General features: G+C 46.4%; 1 protein-coding gene across 1 annotated transcript in view; it reads right to left on the bottom strand.

Moving 5' to 3' along the window:
• Nucleotides 1–682: 682 nt before the first annotated feature.
• Nucleotides 683–13,289, bottom strand: part of HADHA (hydroxyacyl-CoA dehydrogenase trifunctional multienzyme complex subunit alpha) — a 45,020-nt gene continuing 32,413 nt past the window's right edge. Inside the window, exons 12-20 of the mRNA XM_066378712.1 lie at nucleotides 11,124–11,258; nucleotides 8,476–8,647; nucleotides 5,786–5,872; nucleotides 4,151–4,291; nucleotides 3,654–3,722; nucleotides 2,707–2,902; nucleotides 1,948–2,062; nucleotides 1,267–1,412; nucleotides 683–1,182 (exon numbers count right to left, since the gene is read on the bottom strand). Of these exons, the coding sequence (XP_066234809.1) occupies nucleotides 1,037–1,182; nucleotides 1,267–1,412; nucleotides 1,948–2,062; nucleotides 2,707–2,902; nucleotides 3,654–3,722; nucleotides 4,151–4,291; nucleotides 5,786–5,872; nucleotides 8,476–8,647; nucleotides 11,124–11,258 (1,207 nt within the window). The 3' untranslated portion in view covers nucleotides 683–1,036. The remainder of the gene's footprint in view (nucleotides 1,183–1,266; nucleotides 1,413–1,947; nucleotides 2,063–2,706; nucleotides 2,903–3,653; nucleotides 3,723–4,150; nucleotides 4,292–5,785; nucleotides 5,873–8,475; nucleotides 8,648–11,123; nucleotides 11,259–13,289) is intronic.

Genomic DNA, 13,289 nt, shown 5'->3' with positions numbered 1-13,289 from the left:
TCTGCACACACTCAGCATGGATCCTTTGGCCAGATCGAGTTAAGGGCCTCAGTGCCGTGTACCCAGACTAGGCACTGGTTCTGCCAGAAAGTGAGTGTAGGAACTTTCCACACCAGGGGGTGGTGGAGGGGCGAGCGAGAGCAGAGGGTCTAGCAGAGCGGAGGTGGTGGGCTGACTCGGCATCGCTTGTACTGCTCACACATGCTGCCTCTGATCATTACGCAGGGGTTTTCTGTGCACGGGTAGTGAGATGTGCAGGATACATTGACCAGGAAAATGATATCTCCCCTGATTAATTCCAGCCTCCCCATAAACATGCCGAGGAGCACGGCTGAAGGTGTCACACCAAGAAAAAGGCTGGGTAAAGCTGGGCTATGAGGAGATGTGGTTCAGGGAAGGAAGTCTGCCTTCTATCCTGGTCCTTTGTGCCTACTGTAGTTCTGCTGCTCTGGTTAGCCAGGGCCACGTCCCCACTGGGACACTGGGAGCAGAAGCCCAGCCAAGCATTAGGTACAGTCTGGTTGGAAAGGCTTTGGCTTCATAAAGGCCCACCTCCTATCACCTTAGTCTCTCTTCAGGTGCCGCTTAGAACTCTCTCAACACACTCCTCCAGCTCACTCCTGGAAGGAAGGGTTTAATTAGAAGGGCAAAGACAGAAGAAAAAGGAACAGGCAGGCAGGGAGGCTGATAAATACATCTGTGTTTACTGTGTCCCTGTGTCTGGCTGAGTACAGAACTGTGCTCGCCACCGAGGGCCACCGGCAGCCTCCTGGGAGGAGCGCTGCGCTTTGGGTCTTGGGGCTTATAGATTCATGAGCACAGTGGTTCCCTTCCAACATCAAGTGCAGACACAGCCAGACTTCACCCGGAGGGAGAGACAGTCACAGCCGAAGGCACTTTAATCAAAGCACACACCCAATGCCCGAGTTTTGCTTTCCTCCTGGTTACCTAGACAAATCTAGACACCGCTGTGGTGGAGAGCCAGTGCCGCGGGCAGCTGGGGTTAGTGTGCGCATGAGCAGGGTGGGGGGCCTGCTCACTGGTAAAACTTCTTGTTAGCACTGTTGGCGTGGTCAATTAGCAGCTGGCACGGGGTGAACTGCTTTCCATAGGCAGCCTCGTACTTCCTGAGCCGGTCCACTATCTTCTGAGCACCATACAGATCCACGAAGCGGAAGGGCCCTGGGGGAGAAATGAGGACTTGGTTTCAGGCGACACAAGAGCTCTAGGATAACATGAGCTACCTTCCCAACCTGCAAGACTAACCTCCAAGACAGGGAGGGAAGCCGAGTCCAAAGACTGCTCCTATGTCTCCCTCTGCAGGTGTGGCCAAGATTCCTTCCTGCAGGCACAAGACGGCTTCATTCACAAATCTTGTCACCAGGCGGTACTGGACATCTTCATCAGAGGCACTGCCAAACAGGGAGAGACATTCAGGGAGAGGAAGAGCAGGAGGCAAGGGTTGTGGGAGTCACACATGACTGAGGGCCAGCCTCCAGCTCTAGAGAAGGTGCTGCTGGGAGGCCAGCCCTTCCTTGGAGAGACTGCATAGAGAGCCACTGCCTAATTAACCAGTCACTGAGCACTGAGAACAGGGTCTTTAACAGAGTAGATAATCCATATTTCTCTACATTAGCAGCAGTTAATTACAATGATAATAAAGGGTTTGGCATTAAAGGAGCCTGGGATAATCGCTTTTCTAGTTGCTCTCTGGGACCTTCAGAGGGAAGGCTGGAGCAGGGTCTTCCAAAAGCTCAGCCACAGTTCTCCCCTGATGCTGGCAGAGAACAAGATGGCGTGCAGAAGGTCCAAAGTATGAAGCACTGTGCCAGTGGCAGGAGTGTTCCTGGTCAGGCACAGTGATCATAACAGAGATGGAGGAGGGGCTGAGAAGCTTAGGGCTGATGAGAAATGTTTCCACTCCATAAGCCATTCAAATTGACTTACACATCAGACTTAGGAGGCACCTGTAGACTTGCCAAAATACTATCCATGTCAGAATTCAAATTCTTACTCTTCACACCTTCCTGGTAGACATAGAAACCCTTCCCAGACTTGCGACCTAAAAGAAGCAGGAAAAGGTGGAATTGAAAAATCTCACTGCTAGTCTGCTATAAAGCTCCTGCCTTTCTTCTGTGTTCTGACTTTGTATAGTTAGCTAACCCTACAAATTGAGTGTCTGTCAAGAGTTCAGAGAGAGGGGATAAAAGCCCTTCTGTTTCTTGGGAATCTGTCTCTGGATGGGAAAGACCAGCCTGAATGTCCAGGTGTGCACCAGCAAGCTCCAGGATACCCAGCTAGTCCTGATTCTGCTGCTACTTTGCCAAAAAGAGAAAGCCACCACTCTGGGCTTCAGCTTTCTCCACACAGGGGCCAGACAACATGGTGAAACCTGATGAGAGCCTGCTCGTGCAGGATCACAGATGCATAGAGGCCTTGGGCAGTGTGAAAATGCCCGTCAATCTGGCGTGATTTGGGCCAGGTAGTGGCAGAGCTTCAGAAGGCCAGAGTTATACCTTTTGTCCATAATCCACAGGCCCAGACTAAGGAGAGGCTGCCATGAAATCATACTTGAAATTCCCTAAGATAGTGGGCTCTGGGTTTAGGAAACATACAGGGGCGGCCTTCTGTAACTCTTTGGTCTCAAGAAACTGCTCAGAACTTGGTGACTAATAGTGCTAGTTATGTTTTTTTGAGGCTACTCACCCAGGAAGCCTTTGGACACCATCTGTTTCAGCAGTTCTAGGTTTCCACCTCCAAACCTGTCCCCAAAGGCTTTGCCTAGATCTTCTGCTACGTGTTTTGCTACATCCACACCAACTTCATCCACTAGTGTGGCAGCACCCACGGGAAAGCCAAAGCCTGTGGTCAGGGAATCCAGCTTCTTAGGGTCAACTCCTTCCTGAGTGGGAAGTAAAGCAGAGACCTCAGGGGAAGGCAAGGCCACCCTGATCCCCCACAAGGGCTCCCTGTGCTTGCTTTCAGAAACAGCCTTGAGCAATACCCACTTCTCTTCTAGGTATTGCTGGCCACCTGGCCAAGGCCAGGACTGGGACTATGTGGCTTAGGGAAATGAGGTTTGGGAGTCACAAGGGAAAAATCTGAGCCTTTCCCTAATTTACAGCATTTAAAGGAAATCTAAAGAGAAACAAATTATTCATTTTCTCCTTGTCTGCAATCCTGAATCTCAGTAACAAGATTCCATGGCAGATAGGGCTGGTTTCCATGACTGAAAGAAGAGACATTACCAGGGACAGGGCTGCAGAGCCCCATGATCCCTGTGCCTAAGCGCCTGGTGATGACCTGTATGGCCATGGGAGGGGTTGGCTTGTGCAGAAGCAGATGTAGCATTAGACCAAATGGGCCCTGTTCTGGATGGTCCTTGCCTCAAAAGAGCCATAGAAATAGCACAGAAGAGCATATAGGGGGCCTTTGGCCTAATGGAGCAGAGAGGAAGCTAAGGGAGCAGAGCTATATGCCGCTCGTGACTTCCCACCATGTGTGGAAATAGAGGGCACAACAGGACCTTCTTGGAGAGCAGTCAGGAGTTAGTTATTTGAAGGAAGTTTGTTCTCATCCTGACATTACCAGTTTGGAGGACATTACCAGTAAGGAGTGGAAGATGCCTCAAACATTCCAAAAGCAATACCAACCTGGAGAATTCTGAGGACTTCAGACATCATGGGTGCAAGACATCTTGTAGTATAGAAGCCAGGACCATCCTGACAAGGGAGAGAACATGAACTCAGTGGCCCCTCTGTGGTGGGTGCTACCCACGTCTGAAAGCAGTATCCCATTCCCAGATATTTCAAAGTTCAAGGTGATTATAACCTCCATCAGAATCCTTAAAATGAAATTGCATGGAAAGCCTCAGCCAAGGGCAGCATGGCTTGAATCTAAGAGCACAGCATGTAGTTCCATGATCACCTGAAAGATCTGGAATGCCTGGGGGAACCTGCCATGTCCTGGACACTCCCCACTCCGCCCCTGACTCAGTGGTATAGTCGCCACCACTATCCATACTGTAGATGACCAAGGGGAAACCGTAAGTCGGTATATTTGTCCCAGACAAGTTATAAACAAGCCTGGAGGTATAAGAAGTCTTAATAAAACTTTCCCAAACCTGCCGCTCTGTTACAGAGCTCCGTACCTTAACCACAATGATGACCTTCCCCTGCTTGAGACCAACCGCTACAGCAGAAGCAGATGCATCCTTAGAAGTTTTTTCGGTTGTGATAATCTCCAGTAGCTGCATCTTGTCCACAGGAGAGAAGTAGTGCATGCCAATCACCTGGCAAGGGAACAAAGGCCAACAGATTTAACTCTGAGGGAGAAACTTAATAGCATTTTTTGTTGTTGTTGTTGAGAAAGCACTGGAGAAAGGCAGTTGTGCTACAGGAACCCTGCCCCATATACTGTAGTCAAGTGGTTTGGTTTCATGGTCCTTTGATCAAAAATTCAGTATGTTCAGAGAGAGCTTACTGGACTCCTCCACCATCTGCATCTAGGGCTTTTCTCTAAGGGCAATTGATCATACCAACAGTTGGTACCAAAATCACAGCTAAAGGCCAAATTAGATTTATCAGGGAAAAAGGAAGGTTCCCCTTATATTAATGATGCTGATGGTTTAGGGGAGAGGGTCCACTTTTTGGGGGAATAGAGGGAAGAAGGGGCAGGCAGAAAGCCTGCCTGGGCAAACAGATGGTTGGTCACCCTACTTGTGTCCCTTTGGCCTCACTTATGTATGAATGATGTAGGCAAGTAGGTGGTAACCGTAACTGAAGATGCCTGCAGGCTAGACTGCAAACGGTGATACTCATCCCACTCCACCGGGGAGAATGAGAGGTTGGCATCAAAGGAACAACAGGTCTCCTTTGCAAGTTGTAAATGCTGCAGAGGTTCTGAGTGATGTGGCAGATTGTCCACCTGCCTTTACACTGTTTCTGTGTCTTCCTGGAGGGTGACACTATCAGCTGCCACTCATCTCTGTGACCTTGTCCTGCCATCACTGAGCCTGCCTCTATCAGGGCCTGGTCTGCTGTGTGCTAGAAAACTAGATTACCCTGCAGTAGCAAGCTATTAGAATAGGAATAGAGGCCTTTGTGTTTTTAGTACATCAATTGTGTGTTAACCTTTTCAAATCCTTCAAGTCTTTTCTACTTCCTGCCTACCTTTGCTGGTTCTGGTTAGAAGAGGGTAGCTAACTGGATCCTCCTGAGAGCTGGGGTGTTTTACCTCGCCTTGAGTGTTTTCACTGTCCTCTGATTACTCTGGTAGATAGCAGAAGCCCAAAGATAAATTTCTAGGCCTCATTTCAAATTGCCAGCAGTGCTTCCACATCCACCCCTTCCACGTCCTGGGTCGAACGAAGGTCTAAGCGATGCCATAGGTGGAGACATCCCACCACACTCCCTGATCCTGCTGAGTCTGGAACTGGACCCAAACCCATCCTGGACAGGCACCAAGGTCTGCTATGTAGATGAAATGACATTTTACAGCATCCCTTCTTAGGGCCTATCTTTCAATATCTAATTGTAATAAAGGTAGGTTTCACAGTCTGAACCTGAGCAACAATACCCATTAGGGATGCAGATCACCTATAAAAGTGTTTTCAGTTATACTTGTTCCTGCATTGTACACTGGCCGTGGCACTAGCTCTTTTGTGCCCCACTTTGGGGACTACATTGTCACCCCAATCCACAGCAGTACCTTCTCATGTTCTAAACCTTCACCAGTGAGTCTGAAGCCATAAACATTTCAGGGTTTTTCTTTCTTCAGAATTTACCTTCTCAGGTCTTTTGCTGACAGCAGCAATTTCCCTGATTGGGAGAGCCGATGTGTTACTAGCAAAGACACAATGATCTGGAATCACCTGTAGGGGAAAAGCATTTAAGAATGTGTCATGCCTGGCCTGTGGTAGTGCAGTGGATAAATCTTCGGCCTGGAATGCCAAGGTTGCCGGTTTGAAACCCTGGGCTTCCCTGGTCAAGGCACATCCAGCAAGCAAGCAATGAACAACTAGCATGAAGCAACTATGAGTTGTTACTTCCCATTCCATGCTCCCCTTTTTCTCCTGTCTCTGTAAAATCAAGAACGTATTTTTTAAAAAAATGTGTCATGTAGGCCTGGGAAATGACTAGAGTCCAAAGTAAAGCTAATGAGTAGCACCTGGGCCCAGCCCACCCACTCACCTTGAACTACGCAGACAGCAGACACCATTTACCTGGCACGACGATAACCTAGGGCATCTGTGTTGGGGAATGTTTTGGTCTTGCTCTCATTCCCATTAGGCCTTTTAGTTATGGCCCATCATAAGGTTACCTAATCCTAACCTGGGGACTACATCCCAACAGTTAGGTAAATAAGACACCTTTGATAAACACTGAAAACATGGCCTTGAGTCAGCTCTCATTCATTACAACATCCAGCATGGATGTCAATCCCTCATCTTCTGACACCCTCACCCTTCACCTTTATAAGAATAATGGGGAATAAAGATATAAAGTATTGTATTAAGGTTTAAAAGGGGGGGAGGGAAAACTGGAGAGGCACCTGGTGAACAAGACCTGAATTGGCAGTAAGCTTGTGATAAAGATCCCATGACTTTGGTTAATCAAAGTGTAATGTGAGTTGACAGCAGAGCATGACTGTAAGAAAGTGAACATAGTCTCAAGTTACAATATGGTGGAAGAGTGTCCAATGCTGGTGGTAAAATTCTCTATGAGAGCGAACTAATGTCTCCAAAGATGGCTGGCAACAGTTCTTCTACATGCCTGTCTGTCCTCTCACCCAGAGGTAGAGTCTATTTCCTCTCCCCTTGAATCTGGGCTAGCCTGTGACTTGCTTTTACCAATGGAATGCAGCAGAAGGGACTATGCCAGTTCCAGGGATAGTCTTAGGAAGCCCAAGAGTGCCTGACCAGTGGTGGTTCAGTGGATAGAGAGTCGACTTGGAATGCTGAGGTCACTGGCTTCAGTCTGGGACCATCTACATGATCCCAGGGTTGTTGACTTGAGCCTGAGGTCTGTCCCGGTCAAGGCACATATGAGAAGCAATAAATGTACAACTAAAGTGAAACAACTATGAGTTGATGCTTCTCTTTCTCTCAGTAAACAAAACAAAACACCCCCCAAAAAAACAAAAAACAAAAGACCCCCCAGTAGCTTTGCTCTCCTGTACGCCAGCAGCAATGCTGTAGAAAAGTTCTGGCTAGATTACAAGGGCAGGCCGCCAGTAGAGGGAGGCCACGTGGAGGAGCGCTGACGCACCCCGACCAAGCCTGCAGCTGAGTGCAGTTATGAGTGACCCTGAGCAAAACCACATAGTGAGGGACCAGCCACCTCTACGAAGCTTTACTCAACTGCAGAGTTATGAATTGTTTCTACAGTGGTCTGTCACATGGCAATAGAGCACTGAGACATGCTGAAGACACTAACGGGACAACCAGGACGGTGAGGGATCTGGAGACAAGGATTACGAAGAATGTTAAAGGAGAGTTTAGCTTAGTTCTGTGAAGGGGAAGAGAAGTTTTAAATTCTAGTATCATGTAACTATAGCTTTAACATTTTCTGATAAAGAACAGGCCAGATGACAAGATGAACTTAATGACCCCCTACAGGGAAAACAGTTGTGTTAGATTTGCTCGCTTGCACTTTGTGTGATTAGTGTGTGAGCGTATAGCTTATGTAAGGCTACGAGTGTAGGCAGTTCGCTTCCCTGCCACTGAGAGGGGCCGTCTTGCTGTTTGTTCACCTGCTGCCTGAGAGGCAGCTTCCCCTGCCTGCGTGTTTGTCCGTCGTTGTGAGACTAATAAATGGGAATGGCTCATCGCTTTCTGGCTCTGCAGTTTCTCTACCGTCTTCCCGGGTCCAATGTGGACCGGCCCGGCCTCGGCCACCAGCATTGCATCCACATTCTGTTTCTCTAACTACGCTAGTCGAAGCCCGGCTCTATCTCATGCCTGGATTACTGCCACTTCTTTTGTGGGCTCTTTGTTTTTTTCACCACAAGTACTTTAACTATGTCATCCCATCTCAAGAACTGGCTATGTAGAGCATTTGGGATAAAGACCAAGCAGTATTTCCACAAAACGGGCACTTGAATCCTGCCTGGAGAAATTGTGTCTTCTCTATTTCCTTTGCTGCCCAGACCTGAAGAAGTTTAGTTATAGCTTGTGGCCAACCCAAAATGGCAAGACATTTGGCTATACTCCTGAGGTTATTTGTGTGTTTGGGAGACAGAACTACATAAGGCTAATGAACCCCGTGTTTAGGATAATCTACTTGATTTTCTTCCCATAGGACTTAGGTTTGACCTTTATAGCATGCAATATGTAGGAGCTCACATAAAAACGTGGGTTTGGAATAAATAACCCTGTAAAAAGAGCCATGAGTTCCCTATAGTTCTTTTGGAAACCATATTTCCATGTCCTCTACACACAACACTAGGATGCAGGCACTATAGGCCCTCACTTACCGATTCAACTTCCTTTAGCACTTTGTGCTTAATACTAAGGTCCTCAAAAACAGCTTCAATCACCATGTCGGTCTTTTCAAAACCCTCATAATTGAGCTGCCCAATCAAGCTGCTGAAAATGGAGTCCCTTTCAAATGATGTTAGAGCTTTCTTCTTCACTTTATCATTCAACCTAGAATAAACACATTTCTAGTTAGAAGGGAAGAGAAGGAAACTAACAGTGTCTGCGAACTGGACAGCATGCTGTGTTTCCCACCAACTCTGCGAGGCAGAACTCCCACTTTGAGGGCTCTGAGTTGCTCAGAGGGACTCATGGCCAAATAGCTAGGTACCAGGGTACCTAGGGCACAATGATTCAGAGATTGGTCAGCCCCATGTCCACATTCTTTCTATTACAAGATGCCTGTAAGTGCCCAACTGGCATAAACTGTATCACCATCACCATGAAATAGTTCAATTTGCCAAGAGAAGTCAACACAAATACTAGAATGGCAAAACAAAAGAGCAGCTCTGGTAATTCTCAACCCACAGTAGGAAAAACCCGTGTCCTAGACCACATGGATTTATACTTGCTTCTCTCATTTTGTTATTCTGTAATTATAATCTTCTAGCGAACAGAGACTAAGCATTATTTCTTATATTCTTAATTCACCTCCCAATCAACACCTAGTAGCATCTTGATTACATAAAATAGTAACTCAAAGTTTCTTCTTTCCCAGAGAGCTAAAAAGAATTCCAGCCACTCACACATTTCCCGATTATTTTTTACTTGCCAAGAAAACAGGCTCTTTTCGGTTTTCATCTGACCACATTTTCAGATTGACCTATAGTTTCCCTCTGAATGAAGAAGGAAGCTAAAACCCCATTCACTAATTTTCTGAATCAAAGGAAAAACTAAAGCCACAAGGTAAGTTTAAAGAAGTATTCAAGTCTTAAAAGTATGGGCTCAAACCTCCTGGTTTCTGACAACCATGTCAGCAGTCAGTAAACAAGATGCTTGTCCAAGTTCAAATATTATTGGTTGCTCTAATTCTAATGCCTAATGAAACTATTTCCGAGGGAGGACAGGATACATGTATGTCCCCAGTCAGCAGTGAGGTGGGGGCATTCACCGGAGCCTGATGTTTGTTTTTTTTTTTCTTTTTCTGAAGTTGGAAACGGGGAGGCAGTTAGATAGACTCCCACATGCGCCCAACCGGGATCCACCTGGCATGCCCACCAGGGGGCGACGCTCTGCCCATCTGTTGCAGATGTGCTCTGTTGCAACCAGGGCCATTCTAGCACCTGAGGCAGAGGCCATGGAGCCATCCTCAGTGCCCAGGCCAACTTTGCTCCAATGGAGCCTTGGCTGCAGGAGGGGAAGAGAGAGAGAGAGAGAGAGGAAGGAGAGGGGGAGGGGTGGAGAAGCAGATGGGTGCTTCTCCTGTGTGCCCTGGCCGGGAATTGAACCTGGGACTCCTGCATGCCAGGCCGATGCTCTACCACTGAGCCAACTGGCCAGGGCCTGAGCCTGATGTTTTTAAGACAAAACAGAACCCAGGACACATGGGTCCAAGAGGGATCAACGGGAGGAAGCTGTCCCAGAGTAGCGATTTCTCATCAGATGGCTGTTTGAAGTGCTGTTGAGGGACCCTGCAGGCTAGTCTCAGGGCAACGCTGGTCACTAGCACATGCGCTTTCCTTTATGCCAACTCCTTGCTATCTTAAAGTAATCTCACCAAATGATTAAACCCATATCCTGGAAAGCATTAATGGTGGCAATGTGTGAGCTTCTCTGCAAAAAAGGGGTAAAACCTGCTGAAGCTACATAATCCATTTAAGGAACAAAAAATGCTCACTCAGCTAAATGTCACATGCAGTACAGTTTAAGTGCAGCCAGCTCATCCATTAGAGTGGAGCAGAGAACTGAGCTGCAACCAATTCCCAGTTCGGCTGGGCTGCTGCTCCACTTTCCCCTCTGCAGAACAGGCAGCGTGTCTGTGTGTGGGGAGAGGTGGGGAGGCGAGCAATAGGGAGAATAATATTTACCCGTCATTAACTCAGAAGTAAGATGGAGACAGTCCTGTAAAGCCTCAGACATTGTGGAACCAAATCAATTAACTGCTTCTCTACAGTAATGCCAGTCAGAACGACAAGGTTCAGGAGTTCTGATCCCAGTCCTACCTTCCATGTGCGGCCACCATGCCTCTCACACCCTAACCACAGTCCTTCCACAGACAGTCCTGCCGTTACTGTGTTCCATAACACAGCTATTACATGGAAGCTGTCAGAACTCACAAACACCAGAATTTCTAGTCTGATACCAGAACACACAAAATAAACAGCATTTAAAAATATAATAGATAAAGTTTTTTCTTCTGTGCTCAAAGACTATAGTCCAGTGGTGCTAATTGTTTATAACAGAGGTTTTCGACTGCCGGTCCAACAAAAGGTTTAACCATTCTGAAAAACACTGGTTATAATATCTGTAACAATATGAAGCGAAGGAAGGAATTAGTGTTTCCAATAATCAAAGAAAACATGGCTTAACTATGCAGTATCTAGTACTTATCATGTCCAGGAAAAAGGAGTCTGTGACAGCAGAAATACCCCCCAAAAAACAAACAAAAAAACTCTTAACTCTTAGCAAAGACAGAAAGTAGGCTTACCCTTTGAACACTTGTTGCTGTCCTCGGCCCAGCCCAGCTACTGTAGCATCTTTAAGTATAGTCTTTAGGCCCTTATCCACGGAGACTTGGGCAATGCCGGCTCCCATCAACCCGGCACCAAGAATGGCTAGATGCCTGAAAGGAAAGGATAAAATGACTTTTAGTAAACAACTTTTAATCATTTCAATAGAAGTGGGAGACTGCCCAAGTTATCATCCAATAAACCAACTAAAGTAGGCACAATAAGGAATTTCAAATAATTTTTATCTATAAAAGTATACCTTGCCTGACCAGGTGGTAGTGCAGATAGAGCATCAGGCCTGGAATGCCAAGGACCCGGGTTCAAAACCCCGAGGTTGCCAGCTTATGCTCACCAGCTTGAGCATAAGATCACAGATGTGACCCCATGGTTGCTGGCTTGAGCCCAAAGGTCGCTGGCTTGGCTGGAGCCCCTGCCCCCCAATCAAGGCACATATGAGAAAGCAATCAATGAACAACTAAGGTGCTGCAATGAAGAATTAATGTTTCTCATCTCTCTGCCTTCCTGTCCATCTGAATCTGTCTGTCTCTCTTTCTCTCGCTTACACACACACACACACACACACCCCTTTAATAAATGATTGATTTTAAAAGTTAAATGCTGGCCCTGGCCAGTTAGCTCAGCGATAGAGCATCAGCCCGACGTGTGGAAGTCCCAGGTTCAATTCTCAGCCAGGGAACACAGGAGAAGCGCCCATCTGCTTCTTCCCCCTTCCCCCTCTCCTTTCTCTCTATCTCTTTCTCTTCCCCTCCTGCAGCCAAGGTTCCATGGGAGCAAAGTTGGCCTGGGCGCTGAGGATGGCTCCATGGCCTCTGCCTCAGGCGCTAGAATGGCTCAGGTTGCAACAGAGTAACGCCACAGATGGGTAGAGCATTGCCCCCTGGTGGGCATGCTGGGTGGATCCTGGAAGAGGGCATGTGGGAGTCTGTCTGCCTGCCCCCTCCCCACTTCGGGAAAAGAAAAAAAGTTAAATGCCAAAATCTATTAGGTCTATAAGAATTGGCCTACCCATTAAAATTGTGTATCTGTTACATATATATATATATATATATATATATATATATATATTTTTAATAGAGACAGACAGAGAGAGTCAGAGAGAGGGACAGATAGGGATAGACAGACAGGAACAGAGAAAGATGAGAAGCATCAATCATCAGTTTTTCGTTGTGACCCCTTAGTTGTTCATTGATTGCTTTCTCATATATGCCTTGATCATGGGCCTTCAGCAAACCGAGTAACCCCTTGCTCAAGCCAGTGACCTTGGGTCCAAGCTGGTGAGCTTTGCTCAAACCAGATGAGTCCGAGCTCAAGCTGGCGACCCCCAGGGTCTCACACCTCAAACTGGGTCCTTCTGCATCCTAGTCCGATGCTCTATCCACTGTGCCACTGCCTGGTCAGGCTGTTACCTATATAATTTTATTAAACAATTTTATTAAACCCAAAAAAGTCAATTAAAAAAAAAGTATTAATCTACCCAAGAAGACTGAATTATATTGGTCTTTAATCATGCTGGAGATCACTGAAAAGAAAACAGCCTGGTTTATGCTTAAGTCAACATGAGTATTTTTGTTTTCCAATAACCTGTCTTCTTCCAATGACTTCTTTGTTAGTGATTTTACCACTTTCTGGTCATCTTTCATTTCTCCTGAAATCTGAGCCTTTATCACTCCTTACTTGGATTAGTTCAAAAGTCTCTTTGATGGCTTCTTTGCTTCCAGACTTTACCCCTCCCTCAAACACCTCCATGCACACATACTCCTGCCTCTTCCACTTCTGAATTCCTCTTGACCACTTGTTTTACTCCACAGTATTCTGGAATGACTTCATGATCATTATTTTTGTCTCTTTAATTAAGTTCAAAGGTTTTGAGGCCAGAGATCATATCTGATTACTCTTTTTAGTTTTCCATAGTTTAGGAATAATATGGATATTACCATAGTAATTAACTAAAAAAAAATTATTTTTTTACAAATTCTTTCATAACAAGCCAAGTTTACAGCATGCTATATTTAAAAGAGTTGTAGTAATATAGAATAATATTTCATTCCTAATAATTCTTATTATAATAAAAAATCATATTCATGACCCAAAAGGAAAACCTAACTTCAAGTCCTGGGAGCGTC

The sequence above is a fragment of the Saccopteryx leptura genome, chromosome 3 (assembly GCF_036850995.1).
Source record: "Saccopteryx leptura isolate mSacLep1 chromosome 3, mSacLep1_pri_phased_curated, whole genome shotgun sequence".
In the NCBI taxonomy this organism is placed as follows: Eukaryota; Metazoa; Chordata; class Mammalia; order Chiroptera; family Emballonuridae; genus Saccopteryx; species Saccopteryx leptura.
The sequence above is the reverse complement of the archived record's forward strand: the minus strand, read 5'-3'. Positions and strand labels throughout refer to the sequence as shown.